Source organism: Otolemur garnettii, unplaced genomic scaffold, assembly GCF_000181295.1.
Source record: "Otolemur garnettii isolate 467f Iridium unplaced genomic scaffold, OtoGar3 scaffold00067, whole genome shotgun sequence".
Lineage (NCBI taxonomy): Eukaryota > Metazoa > Chordata > Mammalia > Primates > Galagidae > Otolemur > Otolemur garnettii.
In genome coordinates, this window is record NW_003852462.1 from 235,393 (window position 1) to 250,882 (window position 15,490).

General features: G+C 55.9%; 1 protein-coding gene across 1 annotated transcript in view; it reads left to right on the forward strand.

Moving 5' to 3' along the window:
• Positions 1-9,009: 9,009 nt before the first annotated feature.
• The window catches only part of TTLL10 (tubulin tyrosine ligase like 10), a 13,918-nt gene continuing 7,437 nt past the window's right edge, over positions 9,010-15,490 (forward strand). Inside the window, exons 1-9 of the mRNA XM_023515136.1 lie at positions 9,010-9,085; positions 9,159-9,294; positions 9,524-9,642; positions 9,750-9,864; positions 10,074-10,145; positions 10,573-10,658; positions 11,083-11,254; positions 12,018-12,189; positions 12,589-12,729. Of these exons, the coding sequence (XP_023370904.1) occupies positions 9,025-9,085; positions 9,159-9,294; positions 9,524-9,642; positions 9,750-9,864; positions 10,074-10,145; positions 10,573-10,658; positions 11,083-11,254; positions 12,018-12,189; positions 12,589-12,729 (1,074 nt within the window). The 5' untranslated portion in view covers positions 9,010-9,024. The remainder of the gene's footprint in view (positions 9,086-9,158; positions 9,295-9,523; positions 9,643-9,749; positions 9,865-10,073; positions 10,146-10,572; positions 10,659-11,082; positions 11,255-12,017; positions 12,190-12,588; positions 12,730-15,490) is intronic.

Genomic DNA, 15,490 nt, shown 5'->3' on the forward strand with positions numbered 1-15,490 from the left:
CCGTACTTTACTCCTCTATGAACATTTTAGGCCTTTTTTAGGTTGAATATCTAGAAAAGTAGATTGGTTTCATTTTGTTTTATCATTTTAGCAACCCAGCTGAAATATTTAAAAGTTAGCATGATTGGCAGCACATTGAATTAGGCAAAATTAAATTTTGCATTTTAATGCAAAACTGCCGTAAAATATGGACACAGCTTGCTGTGAATTTTCAGACATTTTGATAATTTGCAAATACTTTATTTGCAAAATCAGTTTGTAAGAATGTTGTTAGGGTGTTTAGGAGAAGATGAAATGGCCTAAGGATGTAACCTTCCCCACAAGGAGCCTGATTCAATCTCTGTGGCAGGGGTGGGCATGGGGTAGACACCGGCATGGCCACCTGACAAGAGCCGAATCAAAGTCACCGTGAGGTAAAATGGCGGCTCTACTCTAGACACGTAGCTCCAGCAAGGCTGAATACAGAACCAAGTGTAGACAAGCCAGGCTGCTCAGTGCCCCGCCCGTACCATGGCGTCCAGGTCTGGCTGATCTGGCATTGAGCAGGAGTTGGGTTTCAGGCTTTGTTCTCTGGGGCCTCAACATTGATTAAGCCCATCAGGCAGGTTAAGGACGAGTGAGTTTTTCACACTGGACTGCATTCCTTATACAGACCAAGGCCCTCCCACCCTGTCCAGCCCAGGGCTGCCTCTGTGGGGTTTCCGGCGGGGGGTGTGTGTGGCTGCGCCCCCCAACTCATCTCTGGAGGTCCCAAGCTGCACCTGGTCTCCCTGGTGATGATCAGCCAGACGCCTGTGCCCAGGGCCCAAATGCTGGTCTCACTTCCTAGCAACACTTAACCAAGAATGTACCTTGTAGGGCTCTGGAACCGAGCCAATTTTGCTTTTCATTTCTTGTCCTGTGACTACAGTAAGCCTCAGGGGGCTCCCAGCCCTCTGGTTACCCCACCTTGCACTGGGCACTAGCCCTATAAGTCCAGGTTGCCCCCTCACTCAGTCCTGGGACCTTATCGGTCTTTCTCCGCAGAGTTTTACTCTGTGGATTTACCAGTTCTAAGTTTAGGGGAACCTGGGATTCTGCCCTATAATTCAGGAGGAGGATTCTCCTGCTGGCTATGGGTCTGTCTGGACACATCATAGCCTCCTAGGGACAAGCCTGCAGGACCCTGGGTGCTCTCTGAGGATGGCTGGCCCTAAGCAGCTATAGGCTCTGGGGACCTCAGCCTCTGTACCCAGAGGCTAAGCAGCAGGAGACCAGACTATCTGCCCAGTGGGCTGGGGAATGTGTTTGCCCCAGCTGAGGGATGAATGCTGGGTACCTACCCCAGACCCGTCACCAGCCCCCATGTTGTCCACCGGCTGCATGGCAGAGGACAGAGCAGGAATTTAACTCAGTTTTCAAAGGGATGTGTTACTTCCCCTTAGCTCAAAAAGAAGTGAAATTGCTTTCACTTGATGCAGCTGGTAGGACGGACCTGTCAGGATGAAGGGAGGCTACATGTCCATGTGGTATCCTGGCCATGGGGCAGCCCCCAAGTTAGGGCAGAGTCTCTGAGTACTCAACTGCCAGGAAATCCTCATCCACTCCCATCTGTAGGGCCAGTCCTGGGCTTGAGTCCCTGAGAAATCTTGGCCTTTCAGAAGACACAGCTGGCGAACTGGGTAGACCAGGCAAAAGATGTGGAGGGTGGGTGGTGCAGATGTGGCCTTTGTTCTGGTCGGCTAGAGTTGCACAGGGCCTGAGCCCCTCCCTGCAGCCCCTGTGGGTGGAAGGTCCTGCAAAACTAGAAGAGCTGCTCTGGCCATCTTTCTGGGCCCAAGTGATACCTGTGTAGGAACAGAGAAGAGATAGGTGGTATGTCTGGTGGTGAGGGAGCCAAGGTCTGGCCCAGAGTGTCCCCAGGCCAGGGTACACAGGCTGCAGCAGCTGGCCTACCAGGCAGACCACCCGTTTCTCCACTTCTAGGTCTCAAGGAGGAGCTGGCGGGTGGGGAGGAGGCCATTCTGCCTTGGAAGGGCCTCCAGGGGCATGTCCTGAGGACAAAGGCCCATTGTCCTACAGCAGCCACCAGTCCCAGACACAGGCATGCATGTACACATGCGCACGCACACACACACACACTTGCACCTTTCTGTGGGACCACCAGGAGGAAGGATCCAGCCCTGCTCCTCCCACTCCCAGCCTGTCCCTGTTCCTCAGGGAAGCCAGGTTCCCAGTAGGGAGAATCTTGGCCCCGCAAGTACTAGCCCAGAGCCCCACAGAGCAGGCTGAAGCCTTTAGTACACGGGACTCTTACTCCTGCCTCTCCTGAAGCTGCCCCCACCTTAGGCCCTGAGGCCCCACCGGGCGGCCCCAAATCCTATCGGGCAGCCGTGGCCATCTTACTGGGCAGCATTGGATGGTGTCTGGTCTCTAATACTGCCTGGTAATGATGACGGCGGAGCCCTGCATGCAACATCGGGGCCGCCCTCCCCTCCTGGTCTCTGACCCACAGCTTCCATGTGGGACTATAGGGAGAAACTTGACCTTAGGGTAGGGATCTGTGAAGCAGGCTTCCCCCACCTCTGGGCACCCTTTGCAGCCCCCAGAATGAGGCTTTATGTAGCTGCCCCAGGGCTCCCACAGTGACCTGGAGATTAGAAGCTCAGGTGCTTAGGCAGGGGCCCCAGCCACAGGGCTCCCAGGCCAGGCCTTGCTGGAGTTGCTGCCTAAGGGCCTCACTGCCTAAGGGCCTAGCTGAGAAGGCAGATCACTTTGCAGTGCTTGATTCTACCAGCTGCCTTCCCTCCTGCTGGCCAGGGTGGACAGGCCACGACCAGCTGGCAGTACCTTCAGTCAGGGTCCCGTGGCAGCTCTGGAGAGGGAGTATGGGCCCACATGGCCTGGGCCTCCTAGCTGGTCCCCACCAGGCCCAGCCCTGACCACTTACCATGCCTGGTTTTCACTGGGACCCAATCTGCCCCCAAGTCAGGGGCTGTGTCCACCCTGCCATCCTGGGTCTCTGTGGGCATCTTACCGGACAGTGCTGGATTTCTCCACTCAGCTCTAACACTGTCTGGTAACGATGTTCACAGGTGACCTTCCACACGCCGGGAGACGCCTGAGGTGGTGCTGTCCTGAGGGTCCCAGACCCCTAGGGGTGAGCTTAGGTTGGGGGCTGAGGGCCTGTCCCCATGCCGCAGCCTGGCATGCAATGGGAGGGCCAAGTGTGGTTTTGGGGTGACCTGGCTCCAAGAGAGATCAGTGCCAGGACACTGGGGTAGTGGCAGTGGCCGCTATATACCTCTAGGCCCTGACTCCATTCAAGGTCCCTTGGGGTACAGGAAGGGCCGAGGTGGGTTCAGATTACCAAGCCCCAACATTCAGACAAGGGAGAACTAAGCACAAGAAGGGTCCATTCCCTTCCTTCCTGGGATCGCCACTGTTGTATCCTTTTGAACTGGAGCCTGGAAGCCTGGAGCCCTGCACAAGACCCAGGGGGAAGCTCCGTCCTGACCTCACTGTTACCCATTAACCTGCCTGGGACATTCAGGGAAACCACTTAGGTGCTGCAGCCAGCCCTGGCAGGAGTAGGCAAGGTGACCTGCACATGGCTGGCCAGGTGAGGCTCTCAGGAAAGCTCTCCCAGAGCAACTGCACCCTCAGGGCCCTCCCAGCAAGACACTGCCCAGGTCCTGGAGGCTGACTATACCACTGCCTGCCGATGGGCGTCTTACCAGACATGGTTAGATCTGGACCCTCTGTCTAATACTGTCTGGTAATACCGTCCATCCATGGCCTAATCCCCGTTGGAGGACAGCCCCCTCACCAGCACCATGAGACCCTCACAAGACACCAGGTGCAGGGTGAAGACCGAGGTCCATCAGTGCACAGTTGCCCAGTCTATGCTCTCATGGTCAGGGCCTCCCTGACCACGGTTCTCTGACTGTCTCCCTGACCAGAGGTAGCTTTCTGTTGAGGCCACAGGGGCATGTTGGCATGCTAAGGGCAGGAGGCTGAGTCATCCACATCTGTCCACCCAGGGAACACAGCCATGGCCGTGTACCTGTAGATGCTGCAGCCTGTCCTGAGGACATGGTGGGGGATACTCAAGCCCCACCCTGGGCTCTCATCAGGGAGAGGCCTCAGTCCTTAGCCTCTCCCCACCTGCACCAGGCTGGTGGTTTACAGAGGACAACATAGATATAGCCCAGGCCCCCATGTTTCCAAGCCTGGTGAGGTGGGGGGCGCTGGAGACAAGGGAGCAGGGGTGGGGGTGGCGAGGGCGGGGGGTGGGGGGCTGGGGGGGGGGGGGGGGGGGTAATCATAGCCTGTCACCCACCCTAGGCAACACCAGGCTGCAGAAACCCCTGGGAGGTGCCTGAGGCCTAGGACTGGGGGTGCAGGCCACTTGTCTCCTCCTTGGGACCCATGAGGAGGGGCAGGAGCAAGGTGAGGTGAATCACCCATACCTGGAGAGTGGGCACCTTGCAACATCCACCTGTAGCTGGGTGCTGAGCCCCTTCCCTCCACCCCGCCCCCCATGGAATCTGCAGCAGCTTCTTCCTCAGGTCAACCTAGAGATGACCCCAGAGCTCACAGAGCTAGAGTTTCTGGGACAAGAACTTTGGGTGTGCCACAGCAGGTGACATCAGGTCTCCTCAGACCCCACTGAACTGACACATACCTGAGACGCAGGGCTACACCCTGGGTGCCTCAGAGACATCTGTTGCCACCAGTACCACTGGCGGTGGCCCCAACTCCCTGTGCAGACCCCAGACCTCTACAGAGGCCACTCTACCCTCACTGGGCAGCTAGGCGCCAATGACTAGACTCTGGAGTAAATGTGCTAGGTGGCTGGCATACCCCCTCTACCTCCTCCCCTCTGAAAGCATGTGAACAAAAGAGAGGAAATCTTCTCATATGGCAATAAACCTGTGACTCATAAAATCATGCTTTGATCATCTCATTTTAGTCTCACGAAACACTGACCCACGGCAAAGGGACTTGGCTGAGGACACAGCCCCAGATACTGCCTCAGCCTGAGGGGCTGGGGTGCTCCTGGAAGAGGTCTTCCCTCTTCTCCCCTTCCCCTCCCCCCCTTCCCTTCCTTTCCCTCCTCACATCCCTACAGGCGTTGCTGGGGGGCCAAGGCCCTTGGTATCCCAGGCCCAGGGTGTCCCCCTGGCACCCTTGGGGGACACTGACCTTGCCTAGCCCCCATTCCTATTTGTAAATAGGGACACAGCCATGCCATTTCTGGCAGGTAAAGCCCTAATAGCTCTTTATTCAGCAAACCCAGCTCAGCTGGGCAGGTCCTAGGGGGGCTAGGCAGAGATAGGGTCCAAGAGAGAAGGTCCAGAGAAAGCTCATCAAGCCCAGGCTGTCCCAGCAGTGGGGAGAGCTGTGCACAACAGCCCCTTCTCCAGCATCAGTCCCCAGTTTCCCTGGACAGCAACCCCTCAGACTGCAGCCCCATCCCTCCCCATCTAAAACCCACATTTACCTCTGGGCTCAGATCAGGGTTGCCCAGAGGTGGCTCCTAGAAAACAGTTGCCTGGAGATGGTTGCCAGGTCACCACTGTTGTTCCCTGGCAGAGGCTCCCACGACCTTGCTGGGCAGGTGAGAGGAACAAGTAGTCACTTGTGGGGTCCAGCAGATGTGACTCTGCCTTCCTGGGCCCACTGTGGGCTCTCTTCAGATGTGCCCCTTGCCTAGGACAAAGGGAGGCAGGAGGTGCTGGTGGGAGACTAGGCCAGACTGGCCCTCTCTGCAGAGGCCACACCTGGGCCCCAGGCCCCAAGCAGCAGAAGCACAGCAAGAGGGACATGGATGCCCAGGCCAAGCTAGGCCAGGGATGGCTCTTGGGCTCAGTGGCAGGGTGGTGGGCACCCTTGGGACACACCCCATGCCCAGGACCAGGCCTGTCTCCCAGCGCAGATCCTGGAAGGGCCTCCAGCAGCCCCAGGGACACACTTCCCCAGACAGTGCACTCCTCTGGGAGGCGCCAAACCCTTCAAACTACATCAGTACCTTATTATGGCCCTGTGTTGCCAAATAGGAATTTGTGGGAGTCGGGGGTGGAGGGATGGTAAACTTGTGACAGAGCACTGACATGTGGCCATTTTCTTGAACATTTCTTCAGGTTTAAAAGCATCTTCTGTCCATCACTCCAGGGAGTGGTTTCCTGTCGGTCTTTGTGTCTCATCAGGTAAAACATTTACTTTAAAATTCACTGCAAAGCCAGGAGCCTCTGCCTGGGTCTGCTGCACCCTGATACTTCACTTAACCCCTCTGCATGGCCCACCAGGAAGGTCCACAACCACCTTCCACCCAGGCTCACTGCCTTGCCAAGTCCACTGCATGAGCACCAGCAAAACCTCTGAGCATAAGGCTCTCTCTGGATTTAGAATCTCATCTTTCAGGGAGACCCCAAAAGTGTGCCAGCAGACCATAGAGTCAGTGGCTTTCCACTGCCCTGAACACTACGTTCTGACTGAGACATGCACGGACCACACGCAGGCAGGGGTCTCTTTTAAAAAATCCTTGATTTATTTGAATAACATGAAATAATAACTTAGAGTTTATTCAATTATTTGTAAAAATAATAAACATACAAAGATAGAGTCAAGTAGAAGTGCAAGGTTCATTGTGAGAACTGATCCCCCCTGCTCCATCCACCCTTGTGGATGTTATGCAGCAGAAGTCTGCAGGGCTCAGGGCTGCTGTCTCCATCATGAGCCAGCACCTGCTGGCTGGTCTGGCCACCTCCCACCTCCACAGCCCTCAGCAGCCCCATGCCCTGCACTGCCTGTGCTTAAGTTAGACCTGTGTAGATGACGCCCATATGCAATCTGTTTCCCTGGAGCCAACGGCCCCTGTGTGTGAGTGTGCCTGTGTTTCTACCTGCCATGAGCCACCCCCAAGCTCTGGGCAGCCACATAATTGCCACCACATCAGCCACGGAGCACTGAGTGCAATGGCAAGGTCTTGAAACATGTGTCAAGACACCATCCTCACAGGGCCTGGTCAGGCTGCTACTCCAGCCCACTTGGCAAGTACAGAAAACAAGGCACTCCTCGCCCTGTAGGGCCCTCTTAGGTGTGGCACCAAGGAGCAAGGGGAGGGCAGTGCTGCCTCCCTGTCCTCTCCCCTGGGTTCAGACACTTGCTGCTCAAACTGGGCCCCACCTGTGGCCCTCCTCCAGGGTCTCTTTTCTGGACAATTTCATCTACTTCAATTCTAGCCCTGGTGTTGTGGTTTTTAACTCCCAGGAGCTTTTCCATACTCTCTATTCCTCTGTTTGAAAAACATCCAGAGCTCACTGCCCACACCCCCATACATTTCAGGGTGGGTCCCTCTCACTGTGTCACCTCTGCCTCTCTTTTTTGCTTCCTCTGTGTGTATCAGTGTGTGTCTGTGTTTGTGTTTGCATGTAGGTATGTTTCTGTGTGTGTCTATGTGTGTAGGTGTGTCTGTGTGTGTAAGGGTATGTCTGAGTACGTAGGTGTGTGTGTGTCTGCAAGTGTCTATGTATGTCTGCGTGAATGGGGAGTTATGTCCATGTGTCTGCGTGTGCAGGGGTATGTCCTCTGGGTGGAAAGGGGTCTCCATGCCTGCTCACTTACCCTGGGCAGAGGTGTGCACCTCTTCCTGCAGCAGGTGCTAGATGTGGCCGGCATCCAGCTCCCCAGGAAGTCCAGGCCCCACCTGAGGCTCTCTGACCCTCAGTGGGTTTACTTGCTGCCCTCTTCTTTCTGGTCATCCCCTTGTGGCGGAGGAGGCAGATAACACTCTTGGGTGCCCATTAGGCCTGTTGACAGCTGGGTCTTCCTCTGGAGCCTCAGGCTGCACCTCTGGACACAGACACTCCTAAGCAGCCAGCCATACTTGCCCTTTTCCTGGCTGCATTCTTTCCAAAGTCCCCAAAATGGATTTGTTTGCTTGACACCAAGCGACCCACCAAGGAATAGGATAAAAATCCCCTGCCATGTTCCAAAGCTGGCAACTTAGGGAAAGTGCTGGGGGTGCTATGTCCTGTCTAGGGTAGGGGCAAGAGGCATGGTAAACCCCTGCTCAGGGCCAGAGAGCCCTCCAGGGCTGGCCCTCCAGTGGGCAGCCACCCAGTGGCCCCAACGGCTGCATTCCTTACAGTGGTCTCCCAGGCCCGCAAAGCCAGACAGGATCAGCCCGGAAGGACTCACCCTGCAGAGAGGATGCAGAGATGGCCTCGCCCCCACAGGGTGCCAGACCCCTTGGCCACCAGGCAGACAGGAGCCAGCCACAGGCAGAGGGGCCTCGAAGGTGCCCTTCCCTTGGCAAGCAGGGCCTGACCAGATGTCCCACCCAAGGTCCAGGACCTCGGGCCACCAGGAGGTCCCACAGGGGGACTAGGGTAGTACCTGCCCAGCGGGGTCCTCATGCTGGTGCTCCTGTGCCAGTGGCCCGCAGCCACACCCGTTTCTTCCGCCGCTGGGGACCACCCACTCGGATCCAAGTCAGCTCTAAGAGGAACAAGCGGTCCCGGCTACTGCGGTGCCGGGCCTGGGTGCCAGGTGAACAAAGGGCAACCTGGGCTGACCCCACTCCCAGCCAGAATCCCTGGGACATACTCCCCGTCCCCAAGGAAGGAGAACTTGTGAGGGGGGACTGGACACACACACAGCTGAGCCCAGTAGGCCAGGCAGGACCCAGGCTAGGAGAGAGGCTGGGGGGCCACAGTGGGCACAGCCCTGCCTGCCCTAAGAAGGGTAGCCCCCCACCCAGCAGTGCCCTGTGGGCCACCATGACATCATCATGGACATTGTGACCCCTGCTCTCTAGGCACATCCCTGCCTCTTCTCAGCCTCTAGCTCTGCCCCACTCCAGCCCATCCCCTGCACAGAGCCTGCTCTGCTGGTGAGGAGGGTGAGGATAGGGGTACCCTCCACATCCCCTGCCCAGCTCCCAGCCCCCAGGACTCTGCCCACTCTAAGGCTGGGTGTCTGGGCTCTAACTAGCCCAGCCCCACCCCCTTGTTCACAGGCTGGGCTCATGAGAGACCCATGGGGAGCTGCCGAGAGGAGGGCCTCCCATGCCAGCCAGGCCTCCCGGACCAGGACGCAGGTGGGGGCTGCGGGCAGGGGGTGGGGCTCGGGCAGGCCAGGCCCCAGGCTTCTGACCACCCGCCTGCCCGCAGACCTCCTGGACACAGAGGATGTGACCAGGTCGCCAGCTGCCCTCCTGGAGGGGCTCCTGCTGGAGGGGCCAAAGCAGCCGCTCGGCACCGGGCAGGGTCCCTTCTTCTACATCGGGGGCTCCAACGGGGCCTCCATGTGAGTGGGCTGGGCTGCCCCGGGGCTCTGCCTACCCACCCCTGCCCCCAGGGCCTTGCCTGCAGCCTTCCTCCCCCCATCCCAGGTCACCTCTGCCTCCCTCCCCAGGACCCACGCCCCAAGTCACTATACCCCCAGGTCACTGCTGCTCCCCCCATTCAAGCCCCAGGTCACTGCTGACCCCCTGGGGGCCCACACTCCAGGTCACCACTGCCCCTTGCCCCCCCAGAATTAGCTCCTACTGTAAGAGCAAGGGCTGGCAGCGCACCCATGACAGCCGCCGGGAGGACTACAGGCTGAAGTGGTGTGAGGTCAAATGCCGCGACAGCTACTATAGCTTCCGAGAAGGTAACAGGAGGGTTGGGCATGGGGCAGGGTGCCAGCACAAGCAGGAGGCAGCGGGGCTGTGGCCTGTGGTAGCCATCCATGCACTGTCCAGAGCTTTGTCATGCCAGGTGAGCAGCTGCTGTACCAGCTGCCCAACAACAAGCTCCTCACCACCAAGATCGGGCTGCTCCGGGCCCTGCGGGAGTACTCACGGGCCTCCAACAAGGCCAGCACACTAGCCAGGTGAGCCCACCCCTGGCCCACTTCGGTCACCTCCAGGCCCACCTCCCACCCACTCCCCTAACCCAGCCCCCCCCCCATGGCACACTCTCTCCATCAGATCACCTACTTCTACCCAAATCCATTCACCTATGCCTCCCACCCCCTCCTGCCCCCCCAAACACTATGAGCTGGCCACTCAGGATGGGTCCTATGTCCCCCCTGGGGTGCAGATTTGGAAAAGACACAGTACCCACCCTTGAGGAGCTGACGTGGACCAGCCCAGGACGCCTCAGACCGCAGAGGTAGCTGCACTAAGCCCCAGGAAGAGGCCATTCAGACAACACTGAAGGATGTCCTGTGTTACACAGAGACCCAGGGAAAACACGGGGTAGAGCCAGAGGTCTGGACTGGCCAGGGGCACTCAGGGATGCACAATGGCTACTGACCGCCTATCACAGCAGTGGGAACACCACTCTGAGTGAAGGCTGGGAGAGCAGCCAGAGGAGCAACCAGGTGGGAGGGCACTGGGCATCCAGACCAGGGGCCTAGAGGAGGCTGGGTGAGCTGCCGGATGCTCTTGCCCCTGGCAGGAGATACAGCAAAGGCCTGCAGTGGAAGCAGCGAGCAGGGTGCAAGGGGAGTTATGGGTGCCCATGGGCTCCTTCCAGCTGGTCTAAGCCTGGGCCCGGGGATCATCCTCCGGTGTCCTCCCTACATCCCTCTCCCCAGGGTCCTGAAAATGGAAGAGTTTTTCCCAGAAACTTATCGTCTGGACGTCAGGGATGAGAGAGAGGCATTCTTCACTCTGTTTGATGGTGAGACCACTCAGGTCCAGGGCTTAATGGGGAGACTGATCAAGACGAGAGCTGGGACAGGGATGGGGTGGTCAGGGAAGGAGGGAGAGGGGCCAGTGAAGCCAGGGCTGGGTGTGGGCCAGGCTGTAACTAAGAGTTTGGAGTGGGGAGGGGAGGGTTACGGCCTTGGTAGAACAGGGGTGAGGCCACAGTCGGAGCATGGCACAGCATGAGCAGACCAGGACAAACTGTGCCCAGGCTGGGTGGGCAGATACCAAGGCGGGGTAGGGAGAGGAGGTGGGGTAGGTGGGCAGGGCCTGTGGGGTACAGCAGATGAATGGATCTGGCCTGTCCAGGGTGGGTAGGCAGGGCCAGGTGTGATTGGAGTAGTGGGCAGGGCCATGGCTGGGTGACTGGGCCGGGACTCAGACGCATCTCTTGGCAGAAACCCAGATATGGATCTGCAAGCCCACAGCCTCCAATCAGGGCAAAGGCATCTTTCTGCTCAGGAACCAGGAGGAAGTTGCCGCCCTGCAGGCCAAAACCCAGAGCATGGAGGATGACCCCATCTACCGCAAGATGCCATTCCGGACACCTCAAGCTCGGGTGGTGCAGAGGTGGGCGTGGGTGCCAGGAGGGGCACTGATCTGAGAGGGCTGACCCACCGCCCCACTGGTGCTGTGAGAGCTAGTGGCAGTCAACTAGGCCGCCAAGGATCCCTTGACCGTGGAGAGCTGCCTCACAGTCAGTGCCCAGCTCAGCTGCCTTGTGCGGACCACAGCTGGGCCCTACACAGTGGGTGTCACATCAGGTCCAGGCTGCAGACAGTTTGGGCCCCAGACATGGCTCCAGGATGGGCAATAGGACAGGGAAGGGTTGGTCAGTTTTTCTCTCACCGGCATCTCTGCTCCACTGTCCTACAAGAGTCTGGGCTTTGGCCGATATTCTGTAGCTGGTCTCCCAGCTCCCAGCCCTGTCCACCACCTGCGGCCTTGGAGCCTGCAACCCAGAGCCACTCTTTCCTTGCTCAAAAATGCACCTAGGCTGGGTCTACCTTCAGGCAGGGTCTCCAGACCCTCAGGCTTCCACAGGAGCTCAGTCTGGCCTCAGAACCTCACCCCTGCTCTGGCCACAGCAGCTCTCTGCTATCCCTCCCAGCCATCAGCAGGTCCTCCCCCTGGCATTGTCCCTCCCTTTCTGTCTTGAGCTGCTCCCACCTTCCAGGCTCCTGGTGAACCCTGGGGCACCCCAGACACACTCAGTGGGCTCAGAAATGTTCCCTTACCATAGACATGTGTTCATCCAGAGGTCACGCCTGGGCCCTGTGGTGGGGCACTAAGGAAATGGCTCAGCCACAGCAGCCCCCACGGGTGCCCCCAGGTACATCCAGAACCCACTGCTGCTGGGCGGGAAGAAGTTCGACGTGCGCTCCTACCTGGTCATCGCCTGCGCCATGCCCTTTATGGTCTTCTTTGGCCATGGCTACGCCCGCCTCACCCTTAACCTCTACGATCCCCATTCCAACGACCTCAGTGGCCACTTGACCAACCAGGTGAGGGTCCCCCATAGGTGAGGCCATAACCTGCAGCCTTGTGATGAGATCAGAGAAAGGTTCAGTGGTAGATGGAGGCTCAGGGCAGTCAGGTCCAGGGGATCTGGGCCCTGTCTACAGTCAGCACTGCCTCCTGCCTGGTTCCTGCAGCCCCTCCCCCAGCTGGTCTCCTAGTGGGTACAGTAGGCAGGTGCAGGGTTTTCAAGAGGGCTGTGAGGACCTGGTGGGGGGATCCTGTGGGGAAAGGTCTTACTTGAAACAGTTCAGGGTAGTGGTCCCTCATGAGACCTGAGGGCATCTCTGTCTACAGGGGGCCAGGTCAGGATAAGGCTCTTTTTATGGGCCCTCAGTGAGGGCTGGGTGTTCCCGGGTCCCCAGGCACTGCCCTTGTTCCCCCAGTTCATGCAGAAGAAGAGCCCCCTGTATGTGCTGCTCAAAGAGGACACAGTGTGGAGCATGGACCACCTCAACCGCTACATCAATGACCACTTCAGGAAGGCCAAGGGCCTCCCCAGAGACTGGGTCTTCACCACCTTCACGGTGTGTCTGCCACTGCACCTCACCTAGGGATGGGTGGGACAGTCAGGACAGTCAGGGTATAGTTTCCATCCCCAGCAGCCACCAGGGGTCCACCTGTGGGGGTTCCTCCTGGGGGCCTCCCTGGCAGGTGCTGCAAGGCAGACTTAGCTTCAGTGTCACAACCACAGTGTGATTGAGATTATTGATTCTCAACTAGGAAGGACAACCTAAGCAGGGCAGAGAGCAGTCCTCTGTCCCAAATGCAGGAGAGGATGTCTAATTAAGGGTCCTTTGAGGTAGGGTGTGCTAATTTTGCAGTTACTTTCTACAAGATACTTCAACCAACTCTGGCATCAAGGGAAGTGGAACGATTAGGTGCAAAGACAGTGATAAAACACACTCCAGGCTTGGCGCCTGTGGCTCAAGTGGCTAAGGTGCCAGCCACATACACCTAAGGTGGCAGGTTTGAATCCAGCCTGGGCCCGCCAAACAACAATGATGGCTGCAACCAAAAAAAAAAAAAAAAAATAGCCGGGCATTGTGGCAGGTGCCTGTGGTCCCAGCTACTTGGGAGGCGGAGGCAGGAGACTTGCTTGAGCCCAGGAGTGGGAGGTTGCTGTGAGCTGTGATGTCACAGCACTCTACCCAGGGGGATAGCTTAAGGCTCTGTCTCAAAAAAAAAAAAAAAAAAACACGCTCCACAGAGGGGCTGCCCAACCTATTCTGGTCAGGCCCAGACAGCGGACAGCCATGGTCTCTCCAAACACATTCCTGCTATCTCCTTACCACACCACTGGGATAATTCACCATTTTGAAGCATACAATCAGTGGTTTTTAATATTTACATAATTGTGCAAGTATTACCAGTAACTCCAGAACATTTTCATCACCCCCAAAAGAGAGTTTGTCCCAGCTAGCCATCACTCAACTGCACCCCTTGGCTCCTGCAGCCACTGGCCCACTCTGCCTCTGTGGCCTCCCCATTCTGGACGTTTGATGTAACAGGATCAAATAATGGTATATAATCACTTAAATATGCTTGTTGGATTTGGTTTGCTAGTATGTTACTGAGGATTTTTGTATCATAAAAAGCCATATGTAGCCAGGTGTTGTGGAGGGTGCCTGTAGTCCTAGCTACTTGGGAGGCTAAGGCAAGAGATTCACCTAAGCCCAAGAGCTGGAGGTTGCTGTGAGCTGTGATGCCACTGCACTCTACCAAGGGTGACAAAGTGAGACTCTGTCTCTAAAAAAAAAAAAAAGAAAGTCACATGGTCAGAAGCAATACTGGTCTATAACATTCTTTTTTTTGTATTTTTTTGTTTGGTTTTCATGGTAAGATAATACTAGCCTCATGGAGTTAAGTGTGTTCCCTCCCTCCTCTTGTAATTTTGAAGGGTTTGGAAAAGATTGGTGTTAATTCTCTGTGTTTGGAAGATTTCACTGGTGAAGCCACCTGGACTTACTTTTTTTTTTTTTGAAACAGAGTCTCACTATGTTATCCTCAGTAGAATGCTGTGGAGTCACAGCTCACAGCAACCTCAAACTCCTGAGCTTAAGCCAGTGGTTCTCAACCTGTGGGCCGCAACCCCTTTTTAACAATGAAAATACATTGCAGTATTAGAAAGTCTTGCCTCAGTCTCCCAAGAAGCTGGGACTACAGGCACCTGCCACAGTGCCTGGCTATTTTTTTGTTGCAGTTGTCATCATTGTTTAACTAATCCAGGCTGGGTTCGAACCCGCCACCCTTGGTGCATGTGGCTGGCACCGCAACCACTGTGCTACGGGCACTGAGCCTCACCCAGGCTTTCTTGGTGGGAAAGTTTACTATTGATAGCAGCAGTACCACTGCCTCAATCTTTACTTGTTACAGATCTCTCAAGATTTTCTATCCCTGAGTTTCTTTCTAGGAATTTGTCCCTTCCATCTAGGTTATCAATTTGTTATCTGTTAGCTAATACAGTTGTTCACAGTATTCCCTTAAACACTATTCATCTATATAAGGTCTTTCTTTCCTGATTTTAGTAAGTTGAGTCATCTTTCCTTTGTTCTTTTTGTTCTTGCTTAGTCCAGCTAAAAGTGTGTCAATTTTTTTTTTTTTTTGAGACAGAGTCTCACTCTATTGCTCAGACTAGAATGCCATAGCATCACAGCTCACATCAACCTCAAACTCTTGGGCTCAAGAGATCCTCCTGCTTCAGCCTCCCAAATAGCTGGGACTACAGGTGCCCACCACAACACCCAGCTAGATTTTCTATTTTTAATAGAGATGGGGTCTCATTCTTGCTCAGGCTGGTGTTGAACTCCTAAGCTCAAGTAATCCACCTACCTTGGCCTCCCAGAGTGCTGAGATAACAGGTATGAGCCACCTCGCCCAGCTGAGTTTTTTTGTTGATCTTCATCATGAACCAACTTTTGTTTTTTGTTTTTTCTTTTTGCAGTTTTTGGCCAGGGCTGGGTTTGAGCCCACCACCTCCAGCATATAGGGCCGGTGCCCTAGTCCTTTGAGCCACAGGGGCCGCCCATAAACCAACTTTTGGATTCACCGATTTTTCTCTCCTGTTTTCATTTTCAGTTACATTTATTTCCATTCTGGTCTTCATGATTTTCTTCCTTCTGCTTACTTTGAGTGTAGTTTTCTATTTTCATAAGTTTAATAAGGTCAAAAGCTATTGATTTGGAATCTTTCCTCTTGCTGAATGTAGGTGCTTATACCTATAAATTTCCCTCTGAGCCCTGCTTTTGCTGCATCCCATAAGATTTCTTGTGTTGTTTTCTTTTCTTT